The sequence below is a fragment of the Apteryx mantelli genome, chromosome 3 (genome assembly GCF_036417845.1).
Source record: "Apteryx mantelli isolate bAptMan1 chromosome 3, bAptMan1.hap1, whole genome shotgun sequence".
NCBI lineage: Eukaryota > Metazoa > Chordata > Aves > Apterygiformes > Apterygidae > Apteryx > Apteryx mantelli.
Genome location: NC_089980.1, coordinates 2,045,238 through 2,060,560, shown reverse-complemented (window position 1 = coordinate 2,060,560; position 15,323 = coordinate 2,045,238). Strand labels below are relative to the sequence as shown.

The 15,323-nt window shown below is 38.1% G+C and overlaps 1 protein-coding gene across 1 annotated transcript in view; it reads right to left on the bottom strand.

Moving 5' to 3' along the window:
- Nucleotides 1-15,323, bottom strand: part of RALGAPA2 (Ral GTPase activating protein catalytic subunit alpha 2) — a 178,506-nt gene that overhangs the window by 100,771 nt on the left and 62,412 nt on the right. Inside the window, exons 17-23 of the mRNA XM_067292610.1 lie at nucleotides 13,164-13,301; nucleotides 12,510-12,607; nucleotides 10,173-10,263; nucleotides 9,834-10,010; nucleotides 4,201-4,394; nucleotides 3,588-3,686; nucleotides 3,113-3,268 (exon numbers count right to left, since the gene is read on the bottom strand). Coding sequence (XP_067148711.1) covers nucleotides 3,113-3,268; nucleotides 3,588-3,686; nucleotides 4,201-4,394; nucleotides 9,834-10,010; nucleotides 10,173-10,263; nucleotides 12,510-12,607; nucleotides 13,164-13,301 — 953 coding nt within the window. The remainder of the gene's footprint in view (nucleotides 1-3,112; nucleotides 3,269-3,587; nucleotides 3,687-4,200; nucleotides 4,395-9,833; nucleotides 10,011-10,172; nucleotides 10,264-12,509; nucleotides 12,608-13,163; nucleotides 13,302-15,323) is intronic.

Sequence of the window (15,323 nt, the reverse complement as noted above, 5' to 3'; positions counted from 1 at the left end):
CTGAAGCGCGTTAGGGAAATGCAGAAAAGCAAGTGGCTCCGCAGCCCCGGGCTGCGTGAACTGGACCTGGGCTCGGGAGGCGTGGGGGCTGCAGAGGAATCTTTTCCTGGAGCTCTTCCGTTGCTATCTGGAAATGCACTGAGTGTGGCCAAAAGGAGCGCTTCCTCTACACTTTTATAAATCACAAATGGGAAAAAATAAACGGCAGGTGTTTATGACTTTCCGACTTGCAGCAGCAGCTAGGACTCTTACATGTTATCAGAAGAAAACTCTCCCCCCTCCCCTCACTTTTTGGCAATATCTATTTGAAGGGAAGACTTCCCAAATGTTCTAACTCTTCAGGAGGGAAGCTGGGATTCAGAGGGGAAGAGTCAGGTTCATCATTTCTCTCCTTTCCTTCCCAACCATCTCAGAAAATTTGTTTATTTTGTTGATACTTAATTTTTTATTGACTGCATCTTTGCAAAATCAGAATGTTACAAAAGAATTCTTAAATACATATTTTACCAAATAAAATTTGCTGAGGTTTTCTTTCTCTCAAATCCCTGAGAGAGAAAACTGAGTCTGAGAAAAAAAAGAAAGTTTGATTTAGATTTTCCTCCTTTATCCTAAGGAGGAAAAAGTCAATCTAGCGTAATGCAAATCTGAAGAAAAGGAAGGGGGGGCGGGATTAGGAATATTCAAGAGTTCATCTAGAACGCCAATATTTAAAGACTAGCCCTATTACCTTGCTAAAGCGTCTTGGCATATTTTTGCCAATGCGATTCTCTTCTGCCAGTCTTTACCCTTCTTATGACCAATTATTATTGGGGGGGGGGGGGCAGGAAGGGCATGAGATTAGCATGGTGGAGGGCAATATTAAAAGTCTTTAGCGTTATCATCTTACTGTGAGAACAGTACTGGGCTACACCCAGACCAACCACAATTTACACCCACTTGTCTTAACACAGTAAGGAGAACTTCGGGACCTTTCTACAACAAGCAACAGGAAAACAACAAGCAACACGGCGGGACAACCAACCTAAGTGGTATGCAAAGCCAGCTACAGCAGGAACGTGAACTAATACTTTACTTCTCCTCATAACGACAGCGCTTGCTGTAAGTGTTTAAAGGAAAAAAAACAACTCATGCTAAACGTATGCCTCAGGTTTTGAAGGTCAGAAAGGAGATGTCTTGGCATATATCACAATTCAGTGTTTTGCTTTTATGATGTGCAGATCAAAATACGAAAAAGCTCAAAGTCTGATTGGCATATTGAACGCTGATGAAGCAAAACAGAGCTTTAAAACACCCCCAAAAAAGCATCAGTGACTTAGCGCTAGTTAAGCAAAAGGCCAGGTCTTCTTCAGGATTAGAAGTGTAATTAAGATTGGTTGCAACTGGAATAATCCTGTCCATGCAAGTCGCTTTCTACCGGCTTAATATGAGCCAGGACAATAACTTCCAGGAAGAAGCTCTCTGAAGAACTGGAGATGACTACTACCCTTCTTACGAAGAGGGCTGTGTGCCCTCTGCTGGAACCAGGGGCACAGTGCCTAGCCATTACTTTCATGAGAACACTTCTTTCAAGGACAAAAGTTTACTCCTACCACTATAAAAATATGGAAATGTTTTCAGATATTATCAATTTTGTTGAAAGTCTATTCCTTACAATTCTTACATTATGAATATTTAGCCGTTTCTGTGGCCAAATAACCTAACATCTCAATAAATTAACTCTTTTCCTCATCTCCCGCTGAGTAGTTTATAAGATCAGGCCAAACCGCAGACCGACCGACTTACAAGTGACATTTATGCAAAGAAACAAATTCTCGTCAGCAGCTCCTTGTTAGAGTGACAAAATAACCTTCTGTCTCACTTCTCATTTAAAAATCCTGCTTCAGTCCCGCCTGTACCAGGTAAAACGAGCTGGAACGACTACTGTAAACATCCCCTGAAGGATTAATTCTGAAGGCGAAAGTCTGTGGAAGAATACGTTAAAACCAGTTTTGGAGGACCTTGTTGCAAGCAATGGCAAAGGGCATTGGAAGGAGCACGCTGAGAGCAGACACTGCTCATAATTTAACAGAAAGCTCTTTTTAGCCCCTCCATTGCCTGCGAGTGCGTCTAGCATTTTACACCGTCTTTAGGCCCTGCGATAGAAGGAAAAACCTCTGTAACAGGAGGTGAGAGTAACCAACGTCTACCTGAATGTGTCAGGAACGTGAACAACAGGCTACCTCGGGCAGCTGCTCAGGGAGCACCAGCTCCAGAGCGGCACGCTTGCTGACAGTATGCATTAGATCCTTTGGGCGTGACAGGTTCTCGCTTTAGCGAAACCTAAATTTAAACATATTGGTCAAACACGCAGCGTAGCACAAGACTTTATACCAACTGAGCATGTGAACATTTTGAATATGACCAGCTTGACTCATCTGTTAATCTTATGATGTGGAAGGACAGAAACTCATTAAGATTATTCCTTAGAAGCCTACAGAACCCAAGGAAGAAACATCGAATCTCTCTGATACAGTCGTGACAGTAAGTCACAAATGAAAGGAAACAAAAGCAAAGCTGTGTGTCATTTAGACACTCAATGTTCACATGGATCTTTAAACCTTAGCATACAGTGGCTTGTTCTCTCAATCTCTTGTTTATAACTAAAAATTGAATAAACTTTAAAACACAACATTAGGTCACGTGCCAGACAGCAAAAGCAGTAAGTGCCATTTAACAGTGGCATCCTTTCAGTTAAACTGTTTCTTTTTGCAACTCACCAGTTCCTAATTTATTCTTAATGTGAAAGTAATATGAAACTTAAACAGTTGGATTTCAGAAGAGATACTTGTGAAAGGGCACAACCAGAAGTTATTTAAAAATTTATAACCTGAAGAGTAATGAGAAAGTTAGGACAAAGGGGAAAAACATGCTATATAGTCTAAGGTAAGAATACATTAGGCTACACAGGATATTAGGCTACAGGATAATTTCACACAATTTTTTGCAAAGGTTTGCTTCCTTTCTACTTCAGATCTTCAAGTATGACCATATAGACATTTCCATCAGCACACGGCATACAGACACATCCATTTGTAATTACTGGAATATATTTTTTTTCAAGTAAAGCTTGTACCTGGTCTTCACTTGTTAAGCCAAGGTGCATCACAAAATAAAAATGAACCAAGAAATCCGAATTTGGCAGAACATCTTGACGTCTAGTCATCATAGCACAGATCAGCCTGTACGCCTGAAGTTTGCCTTCCTTATATTCATTTGGCAGGGTGGTTGCCTGAAAAGAGCAAAGACCTTGCATTAACACATCTTTTCTAGTGGTCAGCTAACCCAATGCTGCATCTTCACCAAGACTTTCTATAAAGCAAATCTAAGGCATGTATTTATTAAAATAGACTGAGTACAAATAATAAACAGAGGGAAAAAAAGCTGCTTTGGTAACGTAGATCAGTGATTTTCAATGTATATCTACAGACCTTGGAGGGTATCCATTATCTTAGTCAGCAGTGATTGTGAAAATTAAGCATCACGCAACTAACTATATACAGTTTCAGTATTAATATGGTAGAAAACATTAAACTGAAGAAGGAACTTACCTTGAATAACCATGACGCAAATATTCTGAGAGGAGGAATTAAAACAGGAGGAGAGGGAGTAGACTGATTGTCCAAACTTATAGCAAGGTTGTCTCTTATCTGATGTTTTAAAACGAAGAAGGTTAATAAAAATAGCAGCTTAGCTAAAAACAGTTTTTTTAATTCTAATTATTGCTTTTCCATTTTCTTTTATTTATTTTACCAAAGGCACTACACCCTGTGGTATACGCAGGATTCTTACAGAAACCAAAACTACCAAGAAAGATTGTTTTATAGTGCTTCCCCACATGCTAAGCAAATATTACCATTTTAGGCATACCATGAGCTTTTACACTGAATACAAACATTTATGGTATTCTAGTCTACACCTCTATTTTCTTTGCTATTGTTTCATCATCCCATTTAAAACAACTAATTTAAATTCTCTTATCATTGAAGAGGAATGTTCTATTGGGGATACCTACTGGAACGCCAACAAAATTATCTTTGTCTATGATAGAATCCCCCAAATATCACACTTATGTTCCGGATGCTATTCCTAAATCAAAATTAACAATCATTTTTATAATAAATGAAAAATCATTATCATTGAAGTTAGCATTATATACAATACCTTTGCAAGTTTATACCACAGCTCATAGAGATACCCAAAAACTTTTGCGTGGATTTTAGGTGACTGTATGTTGTTCACATCACCAAGAATTCCCAAGATCCGTCTCCACAAAACAGCAGCAGAATCAGGATGCCAACCTATAAGGCTCCCACCAGCAATTATACTACAGTCATCAGCAAGGAACTCGCTGCTATCTGCAAATTTAAAAAAGTTCAAATTCAATGAATCAGAAATGCAATGTAAATTTGGTCAGTAAAACATGAACACAACTACACAACAGGAATAATTATTCTAAACAGTTTTGAAGGGATCTCCTTAAATACAAGCATTTGTCTAACACAATGAGTTGGAGTTTCATTTATTACTACCTAAATCAAAATATTCTTTTAGGTAACAGAGAAAATTGGCTACCTCAAGACAAAATATCATAAAGATTCATTCAGATTCAGTGTGCCATACAGTCACATAATTAGACAAGGCTTTTGGTATAGATAGGTAATTTGCTTGGGGTTCAAAGTTTATGAGTTAAACCATCATAATCAAATATAAAGTAACAACAAAACTTTCAAAATATTAAAGATTCAAAAGTCCTTTTCCTCACTGAACTGCTTAAGCATCATTCCTGTTTGAATTAACCGTAACTACCTTCCAAAATTACAAGCAAAACCAGAAAGATATCAATTATTAGGCTGGATAATATGTCAAAAAGTATTAGCCACTTCTGCAAGAGTGTCAGAATATTTCTACAACTTACATAAAACTTTACACATAAATCACCACAAAAAATTGACTTGATTCTTTTAAAAAAAGCATTCTCATCTAGAAGCTATGTTTACAAACACCTACAATTCCTCAGTGTTTATAACTTGGGGATTTAAATAAGTAACATTATTAGCTCTCAAACACCAAAATTGTGAATATCATATAAAATAATGGAGTGAAGCATATCCAGAAGTCAATTATAGAATATATACGGAAAACTGACAAGGGGGATTCATTTTTCTTATTTGTTGAATTACTGTTGTGAAAAGAATTTCTGTTTCACAAGGAAACAATCTTGCAGTAAAACTCCTCTTATGGCCTAGGGATTTATATTGTTCACAACAGAAGAGACGTATAAACTTTTGCTCAGAAAAGGTGAAAAGCAAACGTTTATGTTTTAATACCAATGGGAACATTAGAATAGAGAGATCTGAAACACATGATCTCCAGAAACAGAACATATTCTGTCGCATATGACTAACTCTCAGCATTTTATCCCTGAAGAGTCTGCACATAAAGGTTCAAGACAAGTTCCAAAAGCTCAAAGTCTTCACTGTGAATTTTGGAAAATTTATTCCTAAGTGAAAGAGAACAGAGCTTTATATTTACATTTAAAAGGATACTGCTTTGGTCTCCCTGCCCAAACGCATGCACAAATTAGAAAAAAACACAGAAAAAGAGCGAATGCTTATTCCCAGCCCCCCGGGCTCGAGGCATGAGCAGCCTTTCTTGATGGTGCGTGCGAGATGCTGGCCCTACACACCAGAAACACACCACAGCCACCGGCCACCGGCCTGCCTTCTTCACCTACTACAGAAAAGCCCCATGGCCTTCCCAGACGACACCCAGAAAGCTGTTAAGACCAATTACTACTTCTAAAAGTTTGCCATCTCAAACGGATTCTGTCTCACCAAGTCACCTCTCTTTTGCATTACACAAACTCTTACGTGACTCAAAGAAAAAACAGGCAAGAAAACACAGGCTGAAGGGCTTTCCATACAGGTGACGCTTAGCTATAAAGCGGTTTTTCATCAGACAAAGACTGCCCTCCCTCAAGCTTTTTAGTATGGAGACAAGTGCAGTTAGATGGGACATTCATGTGTGTTCTGGAAGATTTACTCCACTTTTCTCATTCTACGGGGAGTTCACAAGAGATGTCCACATAGAGCTGACAGAAAAAAACTCCTAATTCTCATTGCTTATCAGTTGGAGTTAAGCATTTGTTTTCCTCAAGCACTTTTGAGGAACTGCCAATCCATAACTGGCAATAGGTAGAATTTCCATTACTAAGTATCTTCTTTTTTAAGTTCGCACAGCATAAAATGGCCTGGAAATGCAACAGAAAAAAGGAACTAAAAAATATACAGTAATAGTGAAGAACATGCTCAAGCATTAACATTGTACGCAGAAACAGTCAACTGAGATAGCAAGATGCAAACTGAGAAGGAAATCAGGGATCTGTGAAATCTGTCAGGATAACGGAATTAACATTTTTAAAAAGCAAACAAAAAATTCCATATTCGAGCGCAAACTTTAACGACCCAATGTCACGTTATCTTCTATTCGACCGAGACAAGGTGCGCGGCAGCTGCCTGCGCACCAAACGCTGCATGGGACCCAGGGGCAGCGGGGCCGGCGCTCCCCCCCGCAGCAGGGGGGCTCCGACGGTCCAGGCAAAGCCGCAAGAAACCTCTACGCTGGCAGATAAAGGCAACTGGCTTCCTAATCAAATTGTAGCCAAATCCTGGAAGAAATTAGTTTGAAGTCGAAAGCGCAAGATTCTCTCTCTTCCTACAACTTGCTTGGTCCATGGGTTCTTCGAAGTACAAACAAGGAGGGCAAGAAAATTAAAACGAGGGAAATTATTGTGAATTAACCAGTTATCTCCTATCAGTTGAAATACATAGTAAGGACTTCCTGCACATTCTTAGAGCATCCTGCTACAAAATACAGTCTAACTTAAAATGTGTATTAAATTAATTCATTTTACTTCAACCCCAGGGCAGGCTAAGAGCGCCCATGTAATCAGCTACCACAACTCGGCTGATGAGCGGTGATTTGATATGATAATGCAATCATTTCAACTGCGTGCTCATTTTCTGCATCACAATTCATGAGAACCTACATCAGCTTCAATCCGATCTTCCAAATTCCTTAAATTCTGGGCATTCAAATCTCATCTTTAGAAAACACTAAGAACAAAGACTTGGTGATAAAGTTTAAATCATTAACAGTGTGAAATAATTTGAAGAATACCCTTAAGAATATACACAACAAAAGCAAATAAATAACAGAATCTTCTAATCTGTAATTTACTTTCCATCTACTTTGTCTTCAAATAAAGATGAACAAATGCTCGAGAATACATTTTTGGCCCTGCTTCGAAGGAATCCTCCACAAAATAACCCCTGCTATGTCTAATGAAACACAAACCACCATTTCAGGCTCATGAGACAGAGTTAGCTACACTAACTTCTGAGAACATTTTTGTAATCTTTCTAGTTGTACACAAAATTACACAAAATACCAGCCTTTATTTAGAGATGAGGACACAGCAGCATTTCTGCCTTTGTAAAACCAAAGTCCGAGCCAGAGTCTCCTCAGTGGTGCCCAGTGACTGGGCACGAGGCAACGAGCACAAATCGAGATGCAGGAAATCATGTTCGAACCTAAAAAACCCCCCTTTTTACTGCGAGGGTGGTTGAATACTGGAATAGGTTTCCAAGAGAGGCTGTGGAGCCTCCATCAGAAACACTCAAAACCTGACCGGACACGGTCCTGGACAACCTACTCCAGCTGACCTGCAGGATTAGGGTGTTGGACTGGACGATCCTCGAAGGTCCCTGCCACCCACAGCTATTCCGTGACTCTGTAGTCAGGTCAGTAGTCATATTTGCAGTATTCAGCCTTGGAAACAAGTTACGGGGCGACAGGGGTTGAGTAATATATAGCCACGTATTAACTATCACCTCTTTTCAGCCTACCTTCATTCAGCCCACAGGAAAAGGAACACTAACTTTAACTACTACGTACCTGCTGCAGCCGAATATGCACAGAAGGGTAGTTTTTACGTAGCTGATGCACTGTACCTAGTTCATGTTCACTTTTTCTATACCTATGCTCGCCATCTCCAGTGAGCAGTGATGGAGTTGTTAGACGGATCTCCCGAAAGGTGTACAATCAATATACATTTTAGAGCAATGATGGAAAAACAAATATTTTAAAATGATATGTAAATGAGAAAATAATTAGAAAAGATTAAATATGTATGTTTTGAAATAAATGTTTCATCTGTTCTATACACCTTTCCTGTTTAAACAGCACATTCAAATAAGACTAGGACTAAAAGAAATATAAATTATAGCCCATCTTTCTCTTACATTTCTGAAAGAGAAAATTTGTTTCTCATTGGCAAATACGTTGAACTTTCAAGAACTAGCTGCTGAAGAGATTTTTAACAGGGAAGGAGATTTTTCAGGAGAAATCCACGCATACAAGAAAGTTTAGTTAAACCAAAGGAATCTATTCAAACCACCTTTGCCAGGCCCCGGCTCCGAATTATCCCTTGTAGAAGCTTCTCTTACCATTGAACACAGAAGCCGCCTAGGCAGGCTGCACATTTCTTAACTGGGTTAAGTTTCTGAAGCAGGCTTTGACTGAATCCATCCCAGTGGATCCTCAGCGGAAAGTGCTGTAGTTTGACCAACCAATTTAAAATTCCCAAATGCAAAAGTTCAGAACACAACTTCCACTGATAGTCAGTGTTCTCATTTTTGAAACTCCAGTCACAAATAATATTACTATTAATAGTAATGAATCTACAGAACCCAGCCCTACAATTCTGCAGATGAATAATCTGACAGATTACAAAACGATTATTTACTATTCAGGGGAAGTTTTCAAAAGCTACTAGAACTTGTACTTCTAGCCTCAGAGAGATATTAACTAGAGCTCGCTTTGCATGCACAAAACTCCTCCCTAAACAATATCCAATATAATCAAAAAGATTTCAGTGACCTTGACATCTAACATGAAAGCAGATTCCTCCACTTCGAAATGCATAATAAGCAACATGATTCACACCTGGAACACTAAAGATTTATCACAACGCCATGCATCTCTGTGAAGGCTTTTTTTAGAACATTTTCCATTTCACAGAAGGAAACTTTTTTCCATTTTTGCACCATAGAACACGTAACTACCTACATATTTACCACAGCTCAAGCTGAAAGACTACTGGAAAACAAAAACCAATGTGTTCAATATCCTTTCTACTGCCATGCTCAGAATTACACTTCATAAACTACAACATACATTTGCTAAAAATGTTTCACTGTCTTTTTTTCTCCCCTCCTCTTAACAACAGTTATGACCGGCCTGTAAAATTAAGTGCATTGCTGCAAGAAGTATAGCTGGACACAGATTTACTCGGAGAAACACTCTCAGGGGAACTCTTACATGCTATAGCACCCTTCTTTCACCTTGCAATAGTAGTAGTCAATGCTGTAACCACTCAAGCTGCTGCCATATTGCTTTAGATCAGATATGAACACAACTCTTACTGTGAAAATACTATACTGCAATTAAGTAGAAGTTAAACACCTATTCTTTGAGTAAGGATTAACTGTGCAGCAACTGGAAGTGAACACAAAAGCTATTAGTGTATTCCAAAATTAAGAAAATGGCAGGTTGCATCAGATTACAGTATTTTAATTTAAAAAAAAACTGACTGTGCAATTAGGATGAATTAAAACAGTAATTAATTCTTACCTGGCTAAAGAAACATACTCTTTATAACCAAATTGCACTGTATAAACTCCTTTAGGGATAAAAGTCTAAAATATTAAACGCACTTTCTTTAGGGTAAGTACCTGTTAAATTTGTAGCATCCGAAGGACTAAGCTGAAGCCAGCGAGGTGCTTCAGGATCAACACAAACATCTGCTGATGCATTAACTTCATGGTCGTCTTCAGCAGTTTGCCAGGGGATAAGTGCGATCTCTACTTCGTTATTATAGCCAATGGATGCGTCACTACTAACGCTTTCACCTAAAGCAAGCAGGGGATTAATAAAGATCAGGAACCCTGGTTTTAGAGATAACATCAGCAAAACATCATGAAAAGCGTCTCATGTATCTGTAACAAGAGAAAATTAACACACTGATATCAGCTGCTATGCTTAAGAAAAATACTGTATTTCTTAGAACTCACTCTTTTCTCTCTCCCGGCGACTTCCATGTGACTGCTGCAAGTCTGCTTTCAAATCTAAATCAGCTGGACTGCTGCTCCTTCGTACTAGGACCTTCGGAGAAAAAAAACTGATTAGTAGCAGCTTATGCCTATCACAGTTTTGAAAACTGCATTACATTCCAACAAACTCAAGACACACACACACACATCTATATATACACACATATATATAGAAAGTTACCAGAAATTAAACTAAACTCAGGCAAGATATTTTCATGTACCTTTTAGACTACCCAAATTTCTTTAAATGTCTTAGGACACTGGCATGCTTTCGATTTCTGTTTTTATCCTCCCTTTCTCAAACTCAGGTCTACCATAATAACAAGAAATAGGCAGGATCTATGTTTCTCAACAAATCTGAAACCATTCAATATTTTTTGAATCACTTTCTTGATTTTAATAGATTTTTTTCTAAAATTCCTACATAGATCCCTAAGAAAAACTGTTTCACTTGTCTTTCCCTGCTATGGTAATAAAGACGACCCACTGGATACAAGAAAAAACTGTGGATAAATCTCCAAAATCCCATATAAACCCTTATGAACCAGCAAAACCTTTAAGAAATTAATACGCATCTCTTACATCAGATGCATTATTTGGTTGCAAAACAACCTATGTGAAGACTCCAAATCTTTTGTTTACTTTATTCACTTTTTTTTTTTTGCAAATATTTATAGCCTGCTTGCTGAAAACCCCTCAGAAGTTTTCTACTTCAAGATGATATTGCTCTGTCCCTAGGCATCATCGTTTTGTTTTACATCTGGCAGATCACCTTTAAATTCACATCTCTTGCATCTCCATATAATCTACAATAGTAAAAATTAGTTTGCTCCCCCCCCCCCAAAAAAAAAGTCTATCAGGTTATCTATCACTATATAACTTTGCAAAAAAAGCCCTATGTTCTACACCTTACCCCCAGGAGCATATTACATGTAACTGCTCAAGAAATCTCAATTCAGTTAACATTTTTGAAAATTCATCTTGATAGAAGACATTTTGATTTTTTATTTGTTATTACTATTTTTAAATAAATTATTTCTTGAAGTAATTTTTGATCCGCTGGCCAGAAATTAAACCATTCTGTCTTTCCACATATATTTGAGAAAGCAAATTATTGCCACCAAAGAGACAAAGAACTGACTTGTAGGAGTTATTTCAAAACTGTGGATTTTTTTGGGTTTTTTTAAGCTGGAGAGAATTCACAATTATTCCCAAGAAATACACATTTTCTTGTGCTGCCTGATAGACTGCAGAGTGGTTTCCTTGCCCCGGCTAATCTGAATTTTGGTTATCAGCACTGAAAATTTTTCACTGGAGTTGTGATTTGAAGTCAGAACTTGCTCACACAGTATCTTAGCAAGCTATGCAACAGAGACATGGTCCAACCCCCAGCTTCAGCTTGCAAAAGAGGGTGAAACTACAGTTCCAGGAACAGCCCCAGCAGCAGAAGGGTGTAAATATTTTATAATACATGCTGCTAAAGTCGAATGGGGAGGCAGGTTAATTTTTAATTCCCCACAATTACTGATCTTGCCTCTCTCCCTCTCCTTTCCCCTCCACCACATAGAGTGGACTAGATTTTCCTTTCTTTCTGAGACACTGTTATTTCTAAAGAGATTAATGAAAGCATTGCACAGGAAAAGTCTTGCCCCTCTTCCCCAAAGCCAAGAGTTAATGGTACTTAAAGTCCACGTGTACGGAAGAGCCAAGGACCAAAGACGAGATCCAGCCTGAAGTCCTGCATGCTGTATTGCATTATACTGCCACCAGAACGCTCAGCCTTAGTCATTTATTATTTCTACCGTTTATTCAAAAGTTGCATTAAAAATTTATGAAACATGCCCGTCCTAATGTTAACTTATACAAACATCTACAACAAACAGCTGGCGGTACAAACTGTGCTGAAGGAAAGCATTTCCCCCAGCACTTCAAACCATTAAACATTTATTCCAGTGCACTGTAACTCTATAACAGCCATGAATTATTCATAAAAAACAAAGTATGAACTTCCTGTTCGTATTTGATATAGAAAAGGATAGAAATCTATTTTATGGGAATAGAGTATAGCCGATTACATAGAACTGCACTGGCACCTTACCATACCAGAAGACACACAATGATCAGACCAAATAGTAAAAAAAAAAAAAAATATTTACAGCTTAGTTACAGCTTCCATACTAGAAGTGTGATTAACAAAATGTTTATGCTTTCAGTTGCTAGCACTTCCAAATGCTAAAGGCATCTGATTAGAAATAAAATATACTTTGTATATAAAATATACTTTGTATTTTGCCTTACATGCTCAGCTTCATGTTCCTTTTTTGTACATCCCTTATTTTCCTGTATTGGTTTGGAGTCTGAAGAAGTTAAATTCTGAGAACTCCCAGCCTTTTTACCTACGCATTTCAGAAAGTAAACAAGTGAAAGAAATACAAACAAAAGGACCTAGCAAAGAAGAAAATTTCAGCTACTTTCACATACACATTTCTTATTATTTATATAAAAGCAATCTAATACAATAAATATTGTAAAATTGTCATGGACTAATCAATATGAAGAAATACATGATGTTTTGAAAAATTCTTCATAAACATACTTACGTATATCATAGATACAGAAGTAAAACTTGAGCAAATAAAATTTAAATGCAATGACAGATGAAAAAAATTAAGTTACATGAAAATTGCAAATATTCAAAGGTTTCATTTTTAAATGAAGTATAAAATGTAGTATATCAGGACTGTTATGTCCTGCACTCGTGATTTTGAAATAATTATTTTTAAAAAGGTACAAAAGGTACCAATGATACATTTACCAAGAAAAATGAGATACAAAACATTTTCGAACAGCAGAGTTGGAAACCAAAGCAGACAACTGCAGCATCTATGAGGCTGAACATTCTCAACACTTTTTCTCCACAAGTGCCGCATCATTATATTCCATGAAAATTACCTTGAAAAAAATCGGATGTAAATTGATCTGTAATATCTGAAGTGCTACTACTTCGAGTTAATTGTTGCTCTTGGTCTGCAAATAGGCCAGTAGCTTCTGCTCCTGTTGATGTTTCCAACTGCTGAGATTCTTCAACTTCTGTTGGTGTAAATAAAAAACAAATATGCTCAGAACTGCAGAATTATTTACATGGGATCAATCCCGATCTAAGAAAGTTATGTGAAAAGGTGACCATTTCAAATATTTAAAACTCCAAATTACAGAAGTTAAAATGACAGTGTAATCTGAGTTTTATAAAATCACTTTAGAAAAGAATAAAGTTCAGAGAGACGTATGAGCAGTATAAATGGTAAAAGGTCTAGAAAAAGTAAGAGAAATCACTTCAAGGGTTCAGAACGCATAACGAAGGCTGGGAAGACGTCACGTGAACCAACCCTAGAGACCCAAACTAGACTTGGTTTGTTCTGGAAAGAAATAGAGTAGAGGAGATGCAGCAAAACTACTATGAATTCATAGCACTGAAATGGTTACGGTCCTTATTGATTTCTCCTCCCTAAAGAGGGGAAGGGGAGAACAAAAGGTAACAGTTCAAACAGTTAAAAATAAAAAAATAGAAACCCTCAAATATCCCTGAAAGTTCTCCCTCTCCTCATCTCCCTCTCACATCCAGTCCTTGGCAGAGAATGTGTGCCAAACTAAACACACTGCATTACACCACAGATAAGCCACCTCAATCATTCAGAAAATTCATTTTCTGCACTCTTTAGAAGATTTACAGAAAGACTTTTCTAGGAGACTTTAGATTTAGAGGTTTTCTTGCTGGGAAGAGCTTAGGAGAGGAACTCAATCATAAGAGAAGAGATATGTGAAAAGAGGAGACTATGACATTTCCCTCTTCTCCTTTTAGTTCTCCTCACGCCCTCAGGAATTGCACTGGTACAGGAGTCTACTGGGTAAGAAATAAATAAATAAAACCACGAGTTTTTGACAATCTCTTTTCTCAGTACAGTGGTGAATCTTTGCTGAACACACAGGTTGCACAGCCCTCAAGGTTCTTTTGCAGGTGAAAATAAAAATGTGAAGTCTTTGCTTTGACTTGAACGTGAAAACCTTCTCAAACGTTATGAGTCCCAGAGCGCGGCCAAACAGCCCTTCACGCTTCCAGAAAGCACGTCCATCCTTTCCGGGCAAGAACCGCACTGTGTGCCAGGAAGACTGAAACAGCCGTGGGAGTCCGGGCAGTTCTTGCAAGCTCTTCCAGCAGCTCAGAGCTAACAGGATCTGACAAGTCTGGTAACGCTTCCGGTATCCAAGAAAGGTTTACGGGATCGCATTTAACCTAATGGGGTTGTGAAGAATGGAAATCCTCTGGGAAGTTGGGCTGAACCTCAAAGGACTGTCCCAAGGGTACAAAAGGTTAAAACAGCAGTATCAGTGTACCAACGAACACTTTACGTTGGAGACGCTTTGATGCGACTGCTACAGCTTTTAACAGCACTTTGGATTCAAGTTCGTGATAGCAAAAGCTCTGCTTTGATTGTTGTGCATTACTAATTTATGAAAAGCTATTTACTGGAGATAGAATATACATTAAGATTTCAAAAATATATCCTAAATCCTACAGTTTATTAAAAAACAAAAACCACCTTATTATGTACTCAAAGAGCCAGAGGGGAGAGAGAGGCATGAAAACTCAAGTGAGAAAAAGTATACTGATATCCTGGGGAAGGAGCAACAGGAACTCTAGACATTAGCTAGGAACACACTTTTAGAAATGCATCGCTCAGTATTAGGGAGAAAACCCCAGGAACAAACAGAATCAAGTATGCTTCATTCAGCAGTGACATTTCTAATTACGGCCATGATACTGGTCAGTGCCACCTACCATACTTAAGTTAATTGTCAGTTCTTCCCCCAGAAAGCAGTAAACACGGCCCCTCAAAAAGAAAAAACTCCCACCACCATCAACCATCAGGTTGTTCAAGATGTCCAATGTCTACATGCCCAAAGCTGTTTTGCTTTTTCTATAAAAGAGGAGAAATGTTGCTGTAACAGCTCTGTGACTTTATGAGCAGTCTTTTTCTTAAATAACGAACGTGGGCTGATTGACTGAGTCTTCTAGCTTTCTTTCAGCATATTATTACAGAACATGTACATTAA